The following is a 15038-nucleotide window of genomic DNA, read 5'->3' on the forward strand; positions in this document are numbered from 1 at the left end:
CCAATATAATGGATGAATAACTAGACGTATAACAATTAACAAATAATAAAATTACATTAAAAAGTATACTAGTCTTTTTCTTCATTTGATTTTACGCTACCCGCCAAAGATTGAAAATTGCACTGAACCAACAACAAAGAAAAACGACACTTGCAAACGCCCTGGCCATACCAGGCTTTGAAGACTACAATAGTCACTCGTTCTTTGAGATGAGATCTAAAAATCGATGAAGCAACATCGGCCGGAGAATCACGCCACGTAAAAACAAGCTTGCAATCCATCACCACCAATCCAGAGGGTTAGAGAAATCAGACCAAGTCATAGAAGAACACCGAAGAAGATCTTGAAGTTGCCACACCAATAGATAACCAAAAGCTCTTCTTGAAAGAAAAACAAACTGCCAAGATCTGAAGTGAACCAACGGATTTTGGGACACAAACTCTCACAGGCCCTTCTTCAACGTCGGATCGGACATCGTAGAAGTAGGCAGAGACCGAAGAGACCTTGTTCCAACACGCCATTGCCGTCGTCGTCTCGTCGATGTTGCTGGAGAAGCAAAACCTACGCAAAAAAAGAGATGGACGGATCCCGGCTGCCGGACGGGGAAGAGGAGGGGGACCGAGGCGGCGGCGGAACCTGTGGCGACCCCTAGGGTTGGGAGGCGGCGGCTGTGTTCTAACACCGGAATGAATCACTTCAATCTCTTCTAACATTTTTTAATACTTTGACCTAGTATCGATGAAAAGCGAGAGATAGACTCTTGGTACTAGAGCTGTCTTCAGTCTCCTCGGGGCTCAGGGGCATTACCCTATGTACTGTACTCGCTATTCCGTTCTTCTATAAATGAAAGGATACGCAAACTTTGTGTATTTATAGAAAAAATATATTTTAAAAGGGAGGGAGCCTTTTTGAAAAAGGACAAGTGGAGTGACACAGATAGGCTATAGCCGCCAGCTCAAATCTGATGGTCGTGGACCGCAAATCGCCGAGATGAGGACGAGACGAGCAAAAGGGGTTCGAGGCCAACGAACGAACGGACTGGAAAAAAAGCTGAGCTTCCACAGTTTACCTCTTCCCTCTCCGGACCCGATCTCGGCGGATGGCCATTTACTTCGGCCCCTCTCCTTCTCCCCACGGATGCTGCTTCCCTCTCTCTCCACCCCCCAAAATTCCCCAACCCCGTCGACAAGGCCAGCACGGGCGGCCTCAGGTGAGCGACTCTCTGAATCCATCCGTATTCTCTGTTTCTTCCCTCCTCTCCGAATCAATGCGGGCTTTCTTGCGGATTTCGGGACCGAAACATGGCCCGATTGCACGCACGGTTTCTTTTCGCCGATCGTCGTGGCGATTTGGGGGATTATGGGCACAACCTTTTTTATATCGGGGTGTTGGGATTGGGTGGATTGCTGAATTCGGGGGCGCTTGCAGTGTCGCGGATTTTGGCGGCGAATTATTGGTTCTGTTAATAATATATAATGGGTGATCATTTTCCTGTTACCTCTTTGCAGCGTAACGCCAGCGCCCCTCTGATTCGAGGGTTCTTCGGCAACATCCATCATGTCTATTTCTATGAAGAATTTGGATCCGGCTTTCCGCGGGGCTGGACAGAAGGAGTATCCTTTTCATGGCTTTTAATCATCAGTTTTGCTAAAGCACTTTAATCATCGCTATTTCTAGCTTTTTTTTCTTGAGATTATAGGCCGGGCCTGGTCAGGACGATTTTCCTCGGCAGAAGAAGCAGAAATCATCTAGGTCTATTATATCGATGGGATAGAACTGTTTCTAACAGTAAACTTTGTTGAATTTCTATTCTGAATAGTATTAAGGATGTAGACAACAAGTAATGCTTATTTAAATTTCTTCATTCAATTGCCACAAGTCATACCCCCTCCCCATTCCAAGTCATACTAGTAGTTCTTTCATGGTTAAAATGCTGCGCTAACACAGTTCAGTTATTAGCAAGCATGAACTAGAAGACCTATCATGTCGTCAATGCTCATTGTTTAGTGGTAGAAGTAAGGGCCTTTTGTAATTTGTATAATGGTCACAGTGTTGCGTTCTTCTTTATACAAAGACGCTCAAGCTTTTCTGCATTATGGACAAGAAGTAGAAAAATGGCTAGATACACTATATTGGAACGGTGAGTAAACAAAACAGTAAGGATGATGAGTCTAAAGCAAAGATCAGGCAAACAATAGTAAATGCTGATAAAGAATGCAATTTTTTTCCTTTCGAAGTTCCTTTTCTTCATTGATCCCCATAAGTACTGTTCATAGGAGTGTCATATACGCCCATAGTGCTCCTTAATTACAATACAGCGGTTTGGAGATATGGCGTATTGAAAATTTCAAGCCAGTTCCTGTACCGACATCTTCACATGGAAAATTTTACATGGGTGATTCATATATCATCTTAAAGGTATGGGCATATTTATGCCTTGTTATGCAGGCATTTTTTGTTTGGAACATTGTTGGTGCATAATTGTAGAAGTAGAAGAATTTTTTATTTTGAAAATAAAAAAACTTAGGTCAAAATATAATATTAGCTTTCTCGTCACTATATCAGTACAATGTTTAATCATTTTGGTGCATCGCATTATTCATATCCATAACAAGCTAGGTTGTTTATGCCAATACACTTATTTTATCTTGATGTTCGGATTGTGTATGGCTCGAGTTCAGCTCCTTATGTTATTGCTTACGGCACCAAAAGATCCCGCCCTCATGTTCTTTTGTCTCCCTACAGACAACAGCCTTGAAAAACGGTTCCTTCCGCCATGATATCCATTATTGGCTTGGTAAAGATACTAGTCAGGTATATTCTCAAATCATTTGGCAATGCACCACTTGATTTAGCTATTCCGACCTGTTTCCCAGGCTTTGCGACAACTAACATGCTGAATATTTGTCCTTGAAGGATGAAGCAGGAACTGCTGCAATTTTAACTGTGGAGCTTGACGCTGCACTTGGAGGGCGTGCTGTCCAGTACCGGGAATCGCAAGGCAATGAAACTGAAAAGTTGCTCTCATATTTTAGACCATGTATCATGCCACAGCCAGGAGGGGTAGCTTCTGGGTTCAATCATGTAGAAGTCAATGAGCAGGAGCACGTTACCAGGTTATATGTGTGCAGAGGAAAGCATGTTGTTCATGTTAAGGAGGTAAGCTTTCTAATGTCCTGTTCAATTTAAGTTTAGTTCATTTCTTGATTGTGCTGGCTACTTCACGAACCAGGTTCCTTTTGCTCGATCTTCCCTCAACCACGACGACATATTTATTTTGGATACCAAGTCCAAAATATTCCAGTTCAATGGCTCCAACTCATGTATTCAAGAGAGAGGAAAAGCTCTCGAAGTTGTGCAGTATATCAAAGATACTTTCCATGAGGGGAAGTGTGAAGTCGCAGCTGTTGGTAAGCAACTCTCATAATGTGCCTCGAGTATTTCAAATCACGTTTACAAGATCTGACAAGTGAGAGTCCTCTGTAGAGGATGGAAAGTTGATGGCTGATGCCGAAGCTGGTGAATTTTGGGCTTTGTTTGGTGGCTTTGCTCCTCTTCCGAGGAAGACAGCTTCAGAGGAGACTGGGGAAGAAACAGAAGCTGCAGTCAAATTGCTATGGTAATTGATTACCACTAAATACCCATAGCACAACATCATCAGTAGCCAATAGAGTAATTTGATATCCACATGATTTCATCCATGACTGTGAGATATATTAACTCTTGAATATCCAATTGAGTAGCTATTTTTGTGACTTCTCAGTTTTAATCAAGGACAGCTGGAGCCTATTGGTTTTGAATCGTTGACGCATGATTTGCTTGAGACAAACAAATGCTACTTGTTAGATTGTGGTGCTCAAATGTATGTTTGGATGGGCAGAACTACTTCTTTGCAACAGAGGAAAGGTGCAAGTGAAGCTGCCGAGGTAATTTGTATGCCTAGATTGATTCTACTACATATTAATTACATCTATGCAAAAGTATTATAAAGCCTGAAGGCTCTGATGACCAGATTGTAAAATTTTCACTAAGTGGGAATATGACAGTGACCCGGTTGTAGGGAGAGGCTGCTTAACCTCCTCACCAACCTCAGTTGAGTTCTGGGAACTGTTTGGGTGCATGTCGCCTTGAGAGCGCTTGTCATTTTTTTTAATATGAATGTTCTCACTTGCTAGCTGATACTATAATATGTCCTGTTGATTCTCAACAGTCAACTATAGTTTTGTAGAGAAGTATGATAATGTTCTGGAGCAACTTGGATGCATTAATACATGTTCTTTTTGACGGTTTACTTATTTCCGTCTCAGAACGACAACAATACATTATATATTCAACTGACTTAAGAAAAAGTACCACCTTGGAGAAATATCATATAGCATTCTCTGGAAATATCTTTCTAATCCTACAATCAAAGTATGCTCATGTTTTATATTTGATGTAGCTGCGTGCTCAGTATGCTTTACTTTTGTACAGAAATTGCTCACTGGTGATAGCCGAACAAAATCACATGTTATGAAAATGATTGAGGGATACGAAACAGTAACGTTCAAGTCAAAATTTAATGAGTGGCCACCAACTCCTGATTTGAAATTGTCGTCTGAGGACGGAAGAGGCAAAGTTGCAGGTTACTGTCCATAAATTATCAGTTTTGGTATTACGGATTGCCAAAAGATTCATTAAATCACACATATTTATCTAGTATTTTCTTTATACAGCTCTCCTCAAAAGTCAAGGATTAGATGTCAAGGGCTTGATGAAAAGTGCACCTGTAACAGAAGAACCTGAGTCTTATATTGATTGCACTGGTCATTTACAGGTATTCTTTTTGATGACTTCCTATAAATTTGTATTGTATGAGTAGTGATCAGTGGTTATCTGTCTTGTGCATACATGTTTTAAGGTGCTAGTCTGCTAGGTCTCTTTGAATAGTCCACATACAAATTAGTCATCTTGTAAATCCCTAAACCCAGCCATGCCATTGATCTGCACTCGTTTACCTTTCGTGCTCACCCTCCAACAAAATTTTCTTTGCATAACAGCATTCACCCATTTTATCTTGGTCCATGTTTGATGGTGGTTTTGTATTCTACATCTTGACATCAGGTCTGGCGTGTAAATGGAAATGCCAAGACTCTTCTGGCATCATCCGAACAATCAAAATTTTACACTGGAGATTGCTACATTTTTCAATACACATATACTGGAGAGGACAAAGAGGAATGTCTTATTGGAACATGGTTTGGGAATAAGAGTGTTGAGGTACTACCCATACACAAAACCAAGTCGAGATATGAGTTTGGAATTGATATGACACATGGGTGGTAATCAGTAATTGGTATCTGTTCTGAATTTGTTAGCCAAAATAACTGAAGATTAGCAGTCTTAAGCTGCTAGTCGTTTCCTGTTCTCTGTTGATAAGACAACAGATTTTTGGACAAATAGTTGTGTATTTGCCTATTTTAAATGCGGATTTGTGCATTCAAATGATCTTAATTGCTTTCAGGAGGAGAGGGTTGCAGCAATTTCACTGGCTAGCAAGATGGTTCAGGCTGCAAAATTCCAGGCTACCATGGTAGTAACCCATTAGTTTTTCATATGTGAATCTTGTTTCCACTCTCTAATTTATTCTTCTGTGCAGGCTCGCCTTTATGAAGGGAAAGAACCAATTCAGTTCTTTGTCATATTTCAGAGTCTCCAAGTGTTTAAGGTTTGCTTCTGACAGACTGAAGTTGTTAGATAGATAATTCGAGTTGAATGTAACATCTATTATCTCACTAATTTCCGATGTAGGGTGGTCTTAGCTCTGGATACAAGAAATTCATTGCTGAAAATGGTCTGGATGATGATAGTTACTCTGAAGCTGGACTAGCGCTATTCCGGATTCAAGGCTCAGGACCAGAAAACATGCAAGCAATTCAAGTAGATGCAGTAAGTTCATAATCTTTTTTTTTGTGATTAAGATCATATCTTCATATCATTTGCTTTATCTCTACCATCCTTTCACTAGGTGTCTTCATCCTTAAATTCGTCATATTGTTACGTTCTACATGATGGAAACAGTGTGTTCACATGGATTGGGAACCTGACTACCTCACTGGATCAGGAGTTAATTGAGAGACAGCTAGATGCAATTAAGGTGTGAACAATCTTTCCTAGGCATTTTTTTTGTATTTATGCAACTTTCCTCTGTATCAGTTGCAAATTCAGTATCTGAGCTCATTAGTCTTGAAGGAACAATAGATGGCATAAAATGAGCTCTTGTTTACATTATTAGTATATGTTCTCCAATTGCCATGAAAAAGGAAAAAAAGAAGTGCCCACAAGAGTAAATGGCGTCTACTCATTTTAATCATGATATATATAATTCTAATAATTATCTGTGGTTATCTGATGTTTTGAATCGTATTGTTTGGTTATCACCATTGTCACCGCCCTCCTTGCTATCTTGGTTGGTTTGATTTGAATTGTGTTATTTGATTATGCTCTGAAATAGCTTTGACTTCGGTTTGGCTATCCATTTGTTTATCTTTTAATTTGTGCTTCCCCTTTTGGTTATACAGTCAGATCTGCCATCCAGATCACAGAAGGAGGGCAGAGAAACTGATAAATTCTGGGAATTACTGGGTGGTAAAGTGAAGTATTCAAACAAGAAAATAGAAACAGAGCAGGAAAGTGACCCTCGTCTTTTTTCATGCATCTTACCCAAAGGTATTCACAAAGTCATTGTATGATGTCCTACTCAGTGGAGTTTGCATTCCAACATGTACTGACACTTCTGTTCTTCCGGTGCCAACAATATTGCTGTTGGGGGGTTCAAGATGGCAACTTGAGGGTAAGCAAAACAACAACGTGAAGGTTTTCTACCTGAGAATGCCCGTCGCATGTCTAATGCCAATTTCTTTCAAATTCTACTTGAACAGGTCAAAGAAGTATATCACTTTACTCAGGATGATCTGATAGCAGAGGATGTTTTTGTTCTAGATTGTCACTCGTACATATTTGTTTGGTTCGGTCAGGAGGTTGATGCTAAAGTGAAAACACAAGCTATGGATATTGGAGAGGTAATAACAAAATCTTGCGTAGTCTAATTAGAACTTACATTTCCTATTTGCTCTCTTACTATCTTTTTTTTCATTGCAACTGTGCCAGAAATTTCTCGTGCGCGATTTCCTTAGGGAAAATCTCTCCCGGGAAACAACGATTTTCACTGTCTCGGAAGGAAGTGAGCCTCAATTTTTTACTAGGTTCTTCACCTGGGACTCTGCAAAATCTTTGGTACGTTTTTCTTCTTTTTTGCTTTTTTGGTGAGGCATTGGTTGTTAGTTGGTATATAAATTGCATGCGCTTGTTGTGAAATTAATTGCAGTTTCTGTTTATTTATGATTGCACAAGCACCTAATTATCCCTTAATCCTTATTTAGTTCTAGAATAAAATGCATCTCACTAACTCTTATTTTTGTTGCAGATGCATGGCAGTTCATACCAAAGGAAGCTTGCCATTTTAAAGGGTGGAGCAACTAAATTGCTTGATGTAAGTCTTAATCTAATCATCTTGCAGTCCTCGGTGGAAATCTTAGGTTCCATGGCTTGTAAACGATACTTCCATTCTGTCATTTCTTTGCTTTGTTAGTGGCTGGCTGAGTCTTCCCATGTTTTGTGATATACTCTTGCGTTTGCGGATATTGGTGCTGAAGTGTGCATATATGCATGTGACTACTGACTAATGATCATTACCTCTCGTACAGTCGACAGTCCTATGAATGAGCCCATTGTTCAGCATTTGTAGAGCCATTTTGTCATCTACATGAATGAGCCTAAACACAATGCTGCACATTAGTTTGAAATAAGGAGATAATTGAGTATCACTTAGTTGGATGTCTGTCCTCGCTCAGCCCACCCAGGGTCGATGCCTGGCCTCCCTGTGGTCCTCGGCTGTTTGTTCTAAATAAAAGTACCACAGGTGGCTAGTGCCTGGTGACGAGTTTATTATTTTACTTTATTTTGAAATAAGGAGTACGAACTGGGTAACAGTAGTCCTGTAGTGGAATAGCTGTTTTTTTCTTGTTTGATTACATAATTTGGAACTGATCAATACAGTTTTACTTTTGGTCATGTATAGTGGCACTAATATCTTTCAACTACAATCTTAAGTAGTATGCATCTTGGTATTATTTTGTTTTACTGATAAATTGCTTTAATGACCCTCTGCAAAACATCTCTACTCTGTGTTGTCAGAAACCAAAACGCCGAACACCAGCAGTTTCAGGAAGAGGTGCAGCACAAGATAAAGCTCAGCGCTCAAGAAGCATGTCCACCAGCCCGGAGTGCCACCGCGTTCGAGGCAGATCTCCGGCCTTTGCAGCATTAACTTCTGCCTTTGAGAAACCTAGTACCAGGAATCTTTCCACCCCTCCCCCTGCTGTTAAAAAGCTTTTCCCTAAATCAACCGGACCTGATACGTCGAAAGAGGCAGCTATCAGTGAGCTCACCAGTTCTTTGGAGGGTCCCTTGAAAAGAACAATACCGAAGTCAGTAAAAGGTATTGTGCAATACAACTGCTTAGACTTTGTGATGCCAATTGTGATAGCACTTCTGTTGCCTTACATATCTCCTTTCTGGACCTTTGCAAAATTAAGCGAGCCAAGAGGCAGGGAAGGCAATACAGGAGGAAGATGGCGCAGGCGACGACGAGCCAGAGGATGACGAGGGGCGTACAGTCTTCCCGTACGAACGCCTGGTAACCACATCCGAGGATCCTGCGCTCGACATCGACATCACCCAGCGAGAGGTGACTGATGAACTGTTCCTCTTCCACTCCCTACCCCCTCGTGTACTGCTACCTGACATGTGCTGCTGCTTCTGTAAACCGAATGCAGATCTACTTATCGACGGCCGAGTTCCGCGAGAAGTTGGGCATGAAAAGGACAGCGTTCTACAAGCTCCCCAAGTGGAAGCAGAACAAGCTGAAATCTGCAGTGCAGCTCTTTTAGCCCCGTCGAATGCCGACCAATTTTGCGGGGTTCTTCTCTTCGCCTAGCTCGAGTCAATTGTTTTCCTAGGCTCTGCTTCTTCTTCCAGTAAATATAGGTCTTTGAGGGGTGTTTTTCTCTACTGAATCAGAGCTCAGGCAGGTTCTTTCTGTTGTGGGGCTCAGCGTTTTTGTATTCTTTTTATTTTTTTATAAGGTTGGTCGTTTGTGTGCCTGCCGGGCAGCAGAGATAAACAGGGTTGAAAATGAGTTGTAGCCTGGTGCCTAAACATATATGTACAGCAGACTGTCGAACCTGCTCAGTCGCCAAATTCGTTTTGTTTATTGCATCAATAAAGCCTTATTGCGTGGGTAGCTGACATTAAATCCATCTATGGTTAACTCCTGCTCCATCTGTGGTTTTTGGGCCGTTGGATTGGAAAACGATGGACAAGACGCACACTTTGTAGAAGTAACTATGTATCATCAAAGCCAATCTGTGCTCCGAAACGATGGACAAGACGCACACTTTGTAGAAGTAACTATGTATTCATCAAAGCCAATCTGTGCTCCGATTTCCGCTTTCATTGTTGTTCCTTTGTTTCAAGTTGCTCATGCACAACATTTCAATTTAACTGTGGCTTTCAAATATATATATTTTATAAGGTTAACAAAGATTACTTGAGTCTTAATTTAGGATTCGGTTATTCATTGTATGTCCCCTCTTATTGATGCTTAACTGGAATTTAGCCGAGGTTAAAAAAAAGGATTAAGCGAGGGATTCAACTATTCATTGTGCTTTCTCCTCGTCGTCGTCATTTCAATGATGTTTCCCACAACTAGTGAGATTTCAAATAAGTTTCAAAGTCTAAAATGAGGCTTGACAGAAACTCGGTAAAACTCAAACCACAATTTTACCACAGTGAAACCCATATGAAGCCGAGAAATCATCAAGCAATCCTGAAACTTAGTGAAACACAAATTGAAACTCCACGAAGAAATGTGTGGTTTTAGAAAATTTCATATTTGTCAATCAAGTTGCAAAAAAGTGAATATTTCAAACTTTGAAAACATATTCGACATTGGTGTTGTTTCAAAGATGATCAAAATGGATTTGAAATTGGACATTCGGTTCAAATTTTATGACTTTTTTGTTTGGACATACAAAATAATACGTTTATTGATGGGATAGTGAGATGCGTTCCACAGGTTGCTTTTGATGAAATAAAAGGTCTATTTTGAAGATGTGTGCTGCCGATATTGTAGCCTCATAATTGCCCTCTATTTTCTGTCCAATTGCTCAAATACCATGGGTGAGGAGTCTTCCATGGGCGGGCTCGATACGCCATGTCCATAAGCCACACCTCTTGCTTTAGGTGCACAGTGTCATCTCTACATTTTGTGGTGACTATATAAATGGACAGAGTTGTGACACTTGAAATTTATGTAGTGGCACGAGGAGTGTGGAGTTATGGGCGAGGCCTCGCAGGCATACAATCCGTTGCCAAACTCCACTTGAGGCAACTTGGTTTTCCAACGTTTTTGCCAACAAGTCGATTTGAGTGAGCTGGATTGGGTTTAGCTCAACCCATAATTTTAAAAAGCGAGCGAGATGGATTCGACTCGATCTACGCAATGTAAAATTTGAGTTCAGCGTGTTTTGTAATGTAAAATTTCTAGGGTCCGCTTATTGTTGCATTGCACAAGAGCTATGGTCTTACAAATGAGAGGCCTATGCAAGTACTCCCTCTGATACCTTTTAGTCTGTGCATAATTTACCCCAAAAAAATCCGCAATGGTCTGCATGGTTAGATCTTTTGCCTATTCTTTCCAAGAATGCCCCTTCCCTTCCATCGCATTGATTACGCCAGTTCGCTCGCCTCCTTTCTTCCACGTACGCTACGCCAATCAGCACGCACACCTCCTCCTCCTCCTCCTCCTCCTATATCTTTGCCTTCTACTACATCGATCTCTTCTCCTTCCAAGCTCATCTTCATGGAAGATAACCTCTTGTGGGAAGACCGCCAGCCCGTCGAAGAATTTGAGATAGCGCTAGCTCATCCCGTGCATGTGTGCGAGGGCAATTTTGTCCACAAAGCATGCAGTGGAGCTTGTCTTGGTATGCGTGTCTCCTATGCGCGAACAAAAAAAAAGGATTAGAGAGAGTACTTATTGCCTTAGGCCTCTTATTTGTATGACTAGCTTAGCCTGCATGAAAGATATTCAAACTGGCATGACGGTGTCAAGCAATGTAAGAGGGTAAAAGTGTAAATCTTGATCAAACTAACAAAACAAACTTTATGCGGTTCATACGAGTTGAGATGGCAAGTGCTATTACAAGGCAAGTACAATGTATTAAGCTACATCAACTACTTCTAGAACCAAGCAATGTGAAAGACATGTTTGTTCATGAAAGAATAAACAAACTACGCCAACGATCGAGAACAACCGCTTAGGAATGTGCCCTAGCTTAGAGGCAATCATGTGATGATCAAGTTCAATGTGCCTTAGCGTAGAGGCAACCATGTTATGGTCAAGTTCCTTGTATTCATGAGATATTAAACACTAGCCCTTGAATACCATCTTAGACATGGAATACGTGATTAGTTCGTGAAACTATATATTGTACCATGACATTATTCTAATGTCCCTGGTTGTGGATGATATGGGGAGGGGGGGGGGCACATATCCAAAGTGTAGCATGTCTATCAGCTGATGATCATGTTTGAAGGGTCATGGATATAGAGATATCGATCCGATAGATGTGACTGAGTTGGACTATCGTGTTTTCGGATGCAACGAGTAGTGACAGTATAGAAGTATGGATATAGGAAACCGAGATTTGTATAGAAGATCAAGCCAAGCCCAAGAGTTGGAGCTGGGGCGCGGAGTGGAGGTCGGCTGCTAGGAAAGTAGGTCGGTCCATCTATGATGGGCCTCTCCATATAACCCCTCAGTTGGTATCCCAAAGGGGAGACTCTTTCGAAAAGCCCTAGATCCAGGTCTTCCCTACCTACCACCACCTTCGACCTCTCCGCTGCGAGGTTTATAAACACTATAGGATTACAATTACCAAAGCATGGGTTTCAAACGGAGGTAAGTGATATTCAGACGTACCTTACACTACAAGGCCACAAGCAAAAACAAACAAACAGAAACCAAACTAATACGGAAGAACACAAGCCGTGGGCCGGTTTTGACCTCCAAATATGCTTAAGTTTAATATAGTACGTACAGTACATAGGAGATGAGGAGACTTTCCGGTGAAGCGAGTTGGTAAAAAAATTGATCCTATTTGGAAATAATCTTGGACAAGGCAAAAAACAAGAGGGAAAATGGTCGGTGGGAACGGCAGCCGAGGGAATCGACACATCGGACGAACAAATACCTTCATCGTGGCTGCATTGTGCGACGCTAACCGGGGCAACCGGCGGGAGCCACGGCGCCGACGCCCTGGCTGGCCCAGATTGCGCGTCGGTGGCCACTAGCCACGGCGCAGGCCGAGGCCGTCGCTACGGCGCCCGAGGCACGAGACGGAGCGCACACAGAAACTGGAGGCGGAACCTTCGCACGCATCGGACGAAACGGAGCGCCACGTGAACCACCCGCAGGGCCGGCCAACTGCAGAACCGAGAGATGCCCGTTGTCCCTTCCGGCTCGTGCCCTCCCGCGGCGCCGCCCCCGGCCGGTGGCCTTGCACAACGGCTACGCCTCCTCGGTCAGCGGCGCGCGGGACTGCTTATAAAGCCACAGCGGCAGCTCCGCTTTCCTCCATTTCCTCCTCCACCCCAGTAGTAGAGATCATGGCGAGGAGCGCGCGCTCGATGGCGTTCTTTGTGCTCGTCGCCGTGGCCGTCCGAGCCATCTCCGCCGTCACCGACGGTAAGAAGAACTCGGAAACTTCATCCCACGAATTTCAGTTTCTGACCATCTTGTCGCGTGCAGGGCTGTTGCCCAACGGGGACTTCGCGCAGGGGCCGGACAGGTCGGAGATGAACGGCACGGTGGTGACCGCGCGCCACGCCATACCGCGCTGGGAGATCTCCGGGTTCGTGGAGTACATCGCGCCCGGGCACAGGGAGGAGGACATGATCCTGCCGTTGCCGCCCGGCGCGTCGGCCGTGCGGCTGGGCAACGACGCCACCATCCGGCAGCAGCTCAACGTCAGCCGCCACATGTTCTATTCCGTCTCCTTCATGGCCGCGCGGTCGTGCGCCCAGGCCGAGAAGCTCAACGTGTCGGTCGACCCCGAGTTCGGCCTGCTCCCGATCCAGACCGTGTACACCAGCACCGGCTGGGACACCTACTCCTGGGCCTTCAAGGCCAGGCACGGCACCGGGTGGCTGACCATCCACAACACCGGCGTCGAGGAGGACCCGGCGTGCGGCCCCCTCCTGATCGCCGTCGCCATCAAGACCCTCTACGCCCCCCACCACACCAAGGGTTCGTCGTACCATATATAATTCCCAGCATGTCACCATGATCAGTTTGGAAATCTAACTAGCTATCTCGATCGACAGGTAACATGCTGAGGAACGGGGACTTCGAGCAGGGGCCGTACATCTTCCCCGGCACCCGGTGGGGCGTGCTGGTGCCGCCGATCACGGAGGACGTGCACTCGCCGCTGTCGGGCTGGACTGTCATGTCGGACACCAAGGTGGTCAAGTACGTGGACGCGCCGCACCACGCGGTGCCGCGGGGCGCGCGCGCCGTGGAGCTGGTGGCCGGCCGGGAGAGCGCGCTGGTGCAGGAGGTGCGCACCGTGCCGGGGCGGACGTACAGGCTCTCCTTCGCCGTGGGGGACGCCGCCAACGGCTGCAGCGGGTCCCTGGTGGTGGAGGCGTACGCGGGGCGGGGGACCCTGAGGGTGCCCTATGAGTCCCTCGGCACGGGCGGCTCCACGCCCGCGGCGCTCGAGTTCACGGCCGTCGCCAACGAGACGCGCGTGGTGTTCCAGAGCTCCAGCCACCTCATGAAGTCCGACGCCACGCTGTGCGGGCCCGTCGTCGACGACGTCTCCCTCGTCCCGGTGCGCGTGCACGCTGCCCGCCGGCTGCGTTTGTAGCGGATATCTATCTTTTTTGCAGTAGTTTCGGAGTTCGTTGCGTTTGTACCGGCCGGCATTCGGTGCGCCCTGTGTCTGACCGCCGCGCTGGAGGCCTTACGTGTCTCGTTAGTCGCGTGTCTGGGTGACACAATATATAACAGTCTCCGTGAACGGAGACTTCAACGACGCAAAACTCCCCAGCATGGGCTGCGTAAGTTGCTTGAAAATTTTGCACAGAGAAGAAGAAGTGGGCAGGGCAGAGGCGCGCGTGGAGCTCCGTAGCCGAGGCGAGGACGCTGGAAGATGCATAGGAGCCTTTGGATTTAAATCGGACGGCTCAAATAATCGACCAACACCAAAAAAAAAAAAGAAACAATAGGCAACATGCACATGCATGCATGCCGCGCGCTCCGTCTAGTTAGCACGAACACATTCTAACAGCCGCCCAATGCGCGGCGCCCAAATAACGGATTTACAGCACGTAAATAGATTTTTTTAGAGCGCTAGAAGATGTTTGCTCCAACAAACGCTGCAAAATATGCTGTGCGCGCGAGTCCAACGATCCCAATCAAGCGGTCCCATCTGCAGCAGCCCAGAGTTTGCAGCGCGCGCGACCGGGCGCATTAAATATGCTACGCGCGATGCCTTTTTTATGCGCACGCTGCATTAGTTATAGCGCGCACGCTTTTTGTGCGGCTGCTGGAGACTCCAAACTGGATCCGCGCGCGTTAAAACAGTTTTTATACCACGCGGTGCTCATATAGCGCTTCTGTTGGAGATGCTCTTACACATCAAACATGCGCACTCGTATGATTTAAATGTAATATGTTTGCATCAACATACGAAAGCCAGCGATAGTCCCTACACAGGTACTTGCTTGATCACACATGCGTACGTGACATATATGTGTACGTCCCAGCACGGGTTTGAAACCAATCGATTATCGAAAACAAACTTCTCATACAAATAATATCGGAAATGTTAACGTTCACACGTGTGGCATTTAGAAACCCACCCACACGC

The 15038-nt window shown here is 44.8% G+C and overlaps 2 protein-coding genes across 2 annotated transcripts; both read left to right on the plus strand.

The window, feature by feature from the left end:
* The first annotated feature begins 983 nt into the window (after positions 1 to 983).
* On the plus strand, positions 984 to 9355 carry LOC123190268 (villin-4). The gene is made up of 23 exons (XM_044602883.1): positions 984 to 1210; positions 1509 to 1613; positions 2319 to 2418; positions 2746 to 2814; positions 2917 to 3159; positions 3233 to 3410; positions 3487 to 3619; positions 3764 to 3926; positions 4474 to 4624; positions 4716 to 4816; positions 5104 to 5259; positions 5504 to 5572; positions 5639 to 5707; positions 5791 to 5928; positions 6008 to 6136; positions 6561 to 6708; positions 6819 to 6832; positions 6921 to 7061; positions 7150 to 7275; positions 7466 to 7531; positions 8236 to 8539; positions 8637 to 8788; positions 8877 to 9355. Exons 2-23 carry the CDS (start codon positions 1558 to 1560, stop codon positions 8988 to 8990), a joined length of 2820 nt encoding a protein of 939 aa, XP_044458818.1. The 5' UTR covers positions 984 to 1210; positions 1509 to 1557; the 3' UTR covers positions 8991 to 9355.
* Positions 9356 to 12582: 3227 nt separating this feature from the next.
* On the plus strand, positions 12583 to 14096 carry LOC123185967 (uncharacterized). The gene is made up of 3 exons (XM_044597772.1): positions 12583 to 12850; positions 12914 to 13411; positions 13489 to 14096. The coding sequence occupies exons 1-3, from the start codon at positions 12772 to 12774 to the stop codon at positions 14031 to 14033; spliced, it is 1122 nt and encodes a 373-aa protein (XP_044453707.1). The 5' UTR covers positions 12583 to 12771; the 3' UTR covers positions 14034 to 14096.
* Positions 14097 to 15038: the final 942 nt, after the last annotated feature.

The sequence above is a fragment of the Triticum aestivum genome, chromosome 2A (assembly GCF_018294505.1).
Source record: "Triticum aestivum cultivar Chinese Spring chromosome 2A, IWGSC CS RefSeq v2.1, whole genome shotgun sequence".
NCBI classification, from domain to species: domain Eukaryota; kingdom Viridiplantae; phylum Streptophyta; class Magnoliopsida; order Poales; family Poaceae; genus Triticum; species Triticum aestivum.

What these genes read in the sequence shown, in the direction of transcription:
- LOC123190268 (XM_044602883.1), top strand. Translation starts at nt 1,558, where the DNA reads ATGTCTATTTCTATGAAGAATTTGGATCCGGCTTTCCGCGGGGCTGGA. An exon ending in AGAGTCTCCAAGTGTTTAAG is followed by an intron (nt 5,708 to 5,790) that starts GTTTGCTTCTGA and finishes TTTCCGATGTAG; the next exon opens with GGTGGTCTTAGCTCTGGATA. An exon ending in GGGACTCTGCAAAATCTTTG is followed by an intron (nt 7,276 to 7,465) that starts GTACGTTTTTCT and finishes TTTTTGTTGCAG; the next exon opens with ATGCATGGCAGTTCATACCA.
- LOC123185967 (XM_044597772.1), top strand. Translation starts at nt 12,772, where the DNA reads ATGGCGAGGAGCGCGCGCTCGATGGCGTTCTTTGTGCTCGTCGCCGTG. An exon ending in CATCTCCGCCGTCACCGACG is followed by an intron (nt 12,851 to 12,913) that starts GTAAGAAGAACT and finishes TGTCGCGTGCAG; the next exon opens with GGCTGTTGCCCAACGGGGAC. An exon ending in CGCCCCCCACCACACCAAGG is followed by an intron (nt 13,412 to 13,488) that starts GTTCGTCGTACC and finishes CTCGATCGACAG; the next exon opens with GTAACATGCTGAGGAACGGG.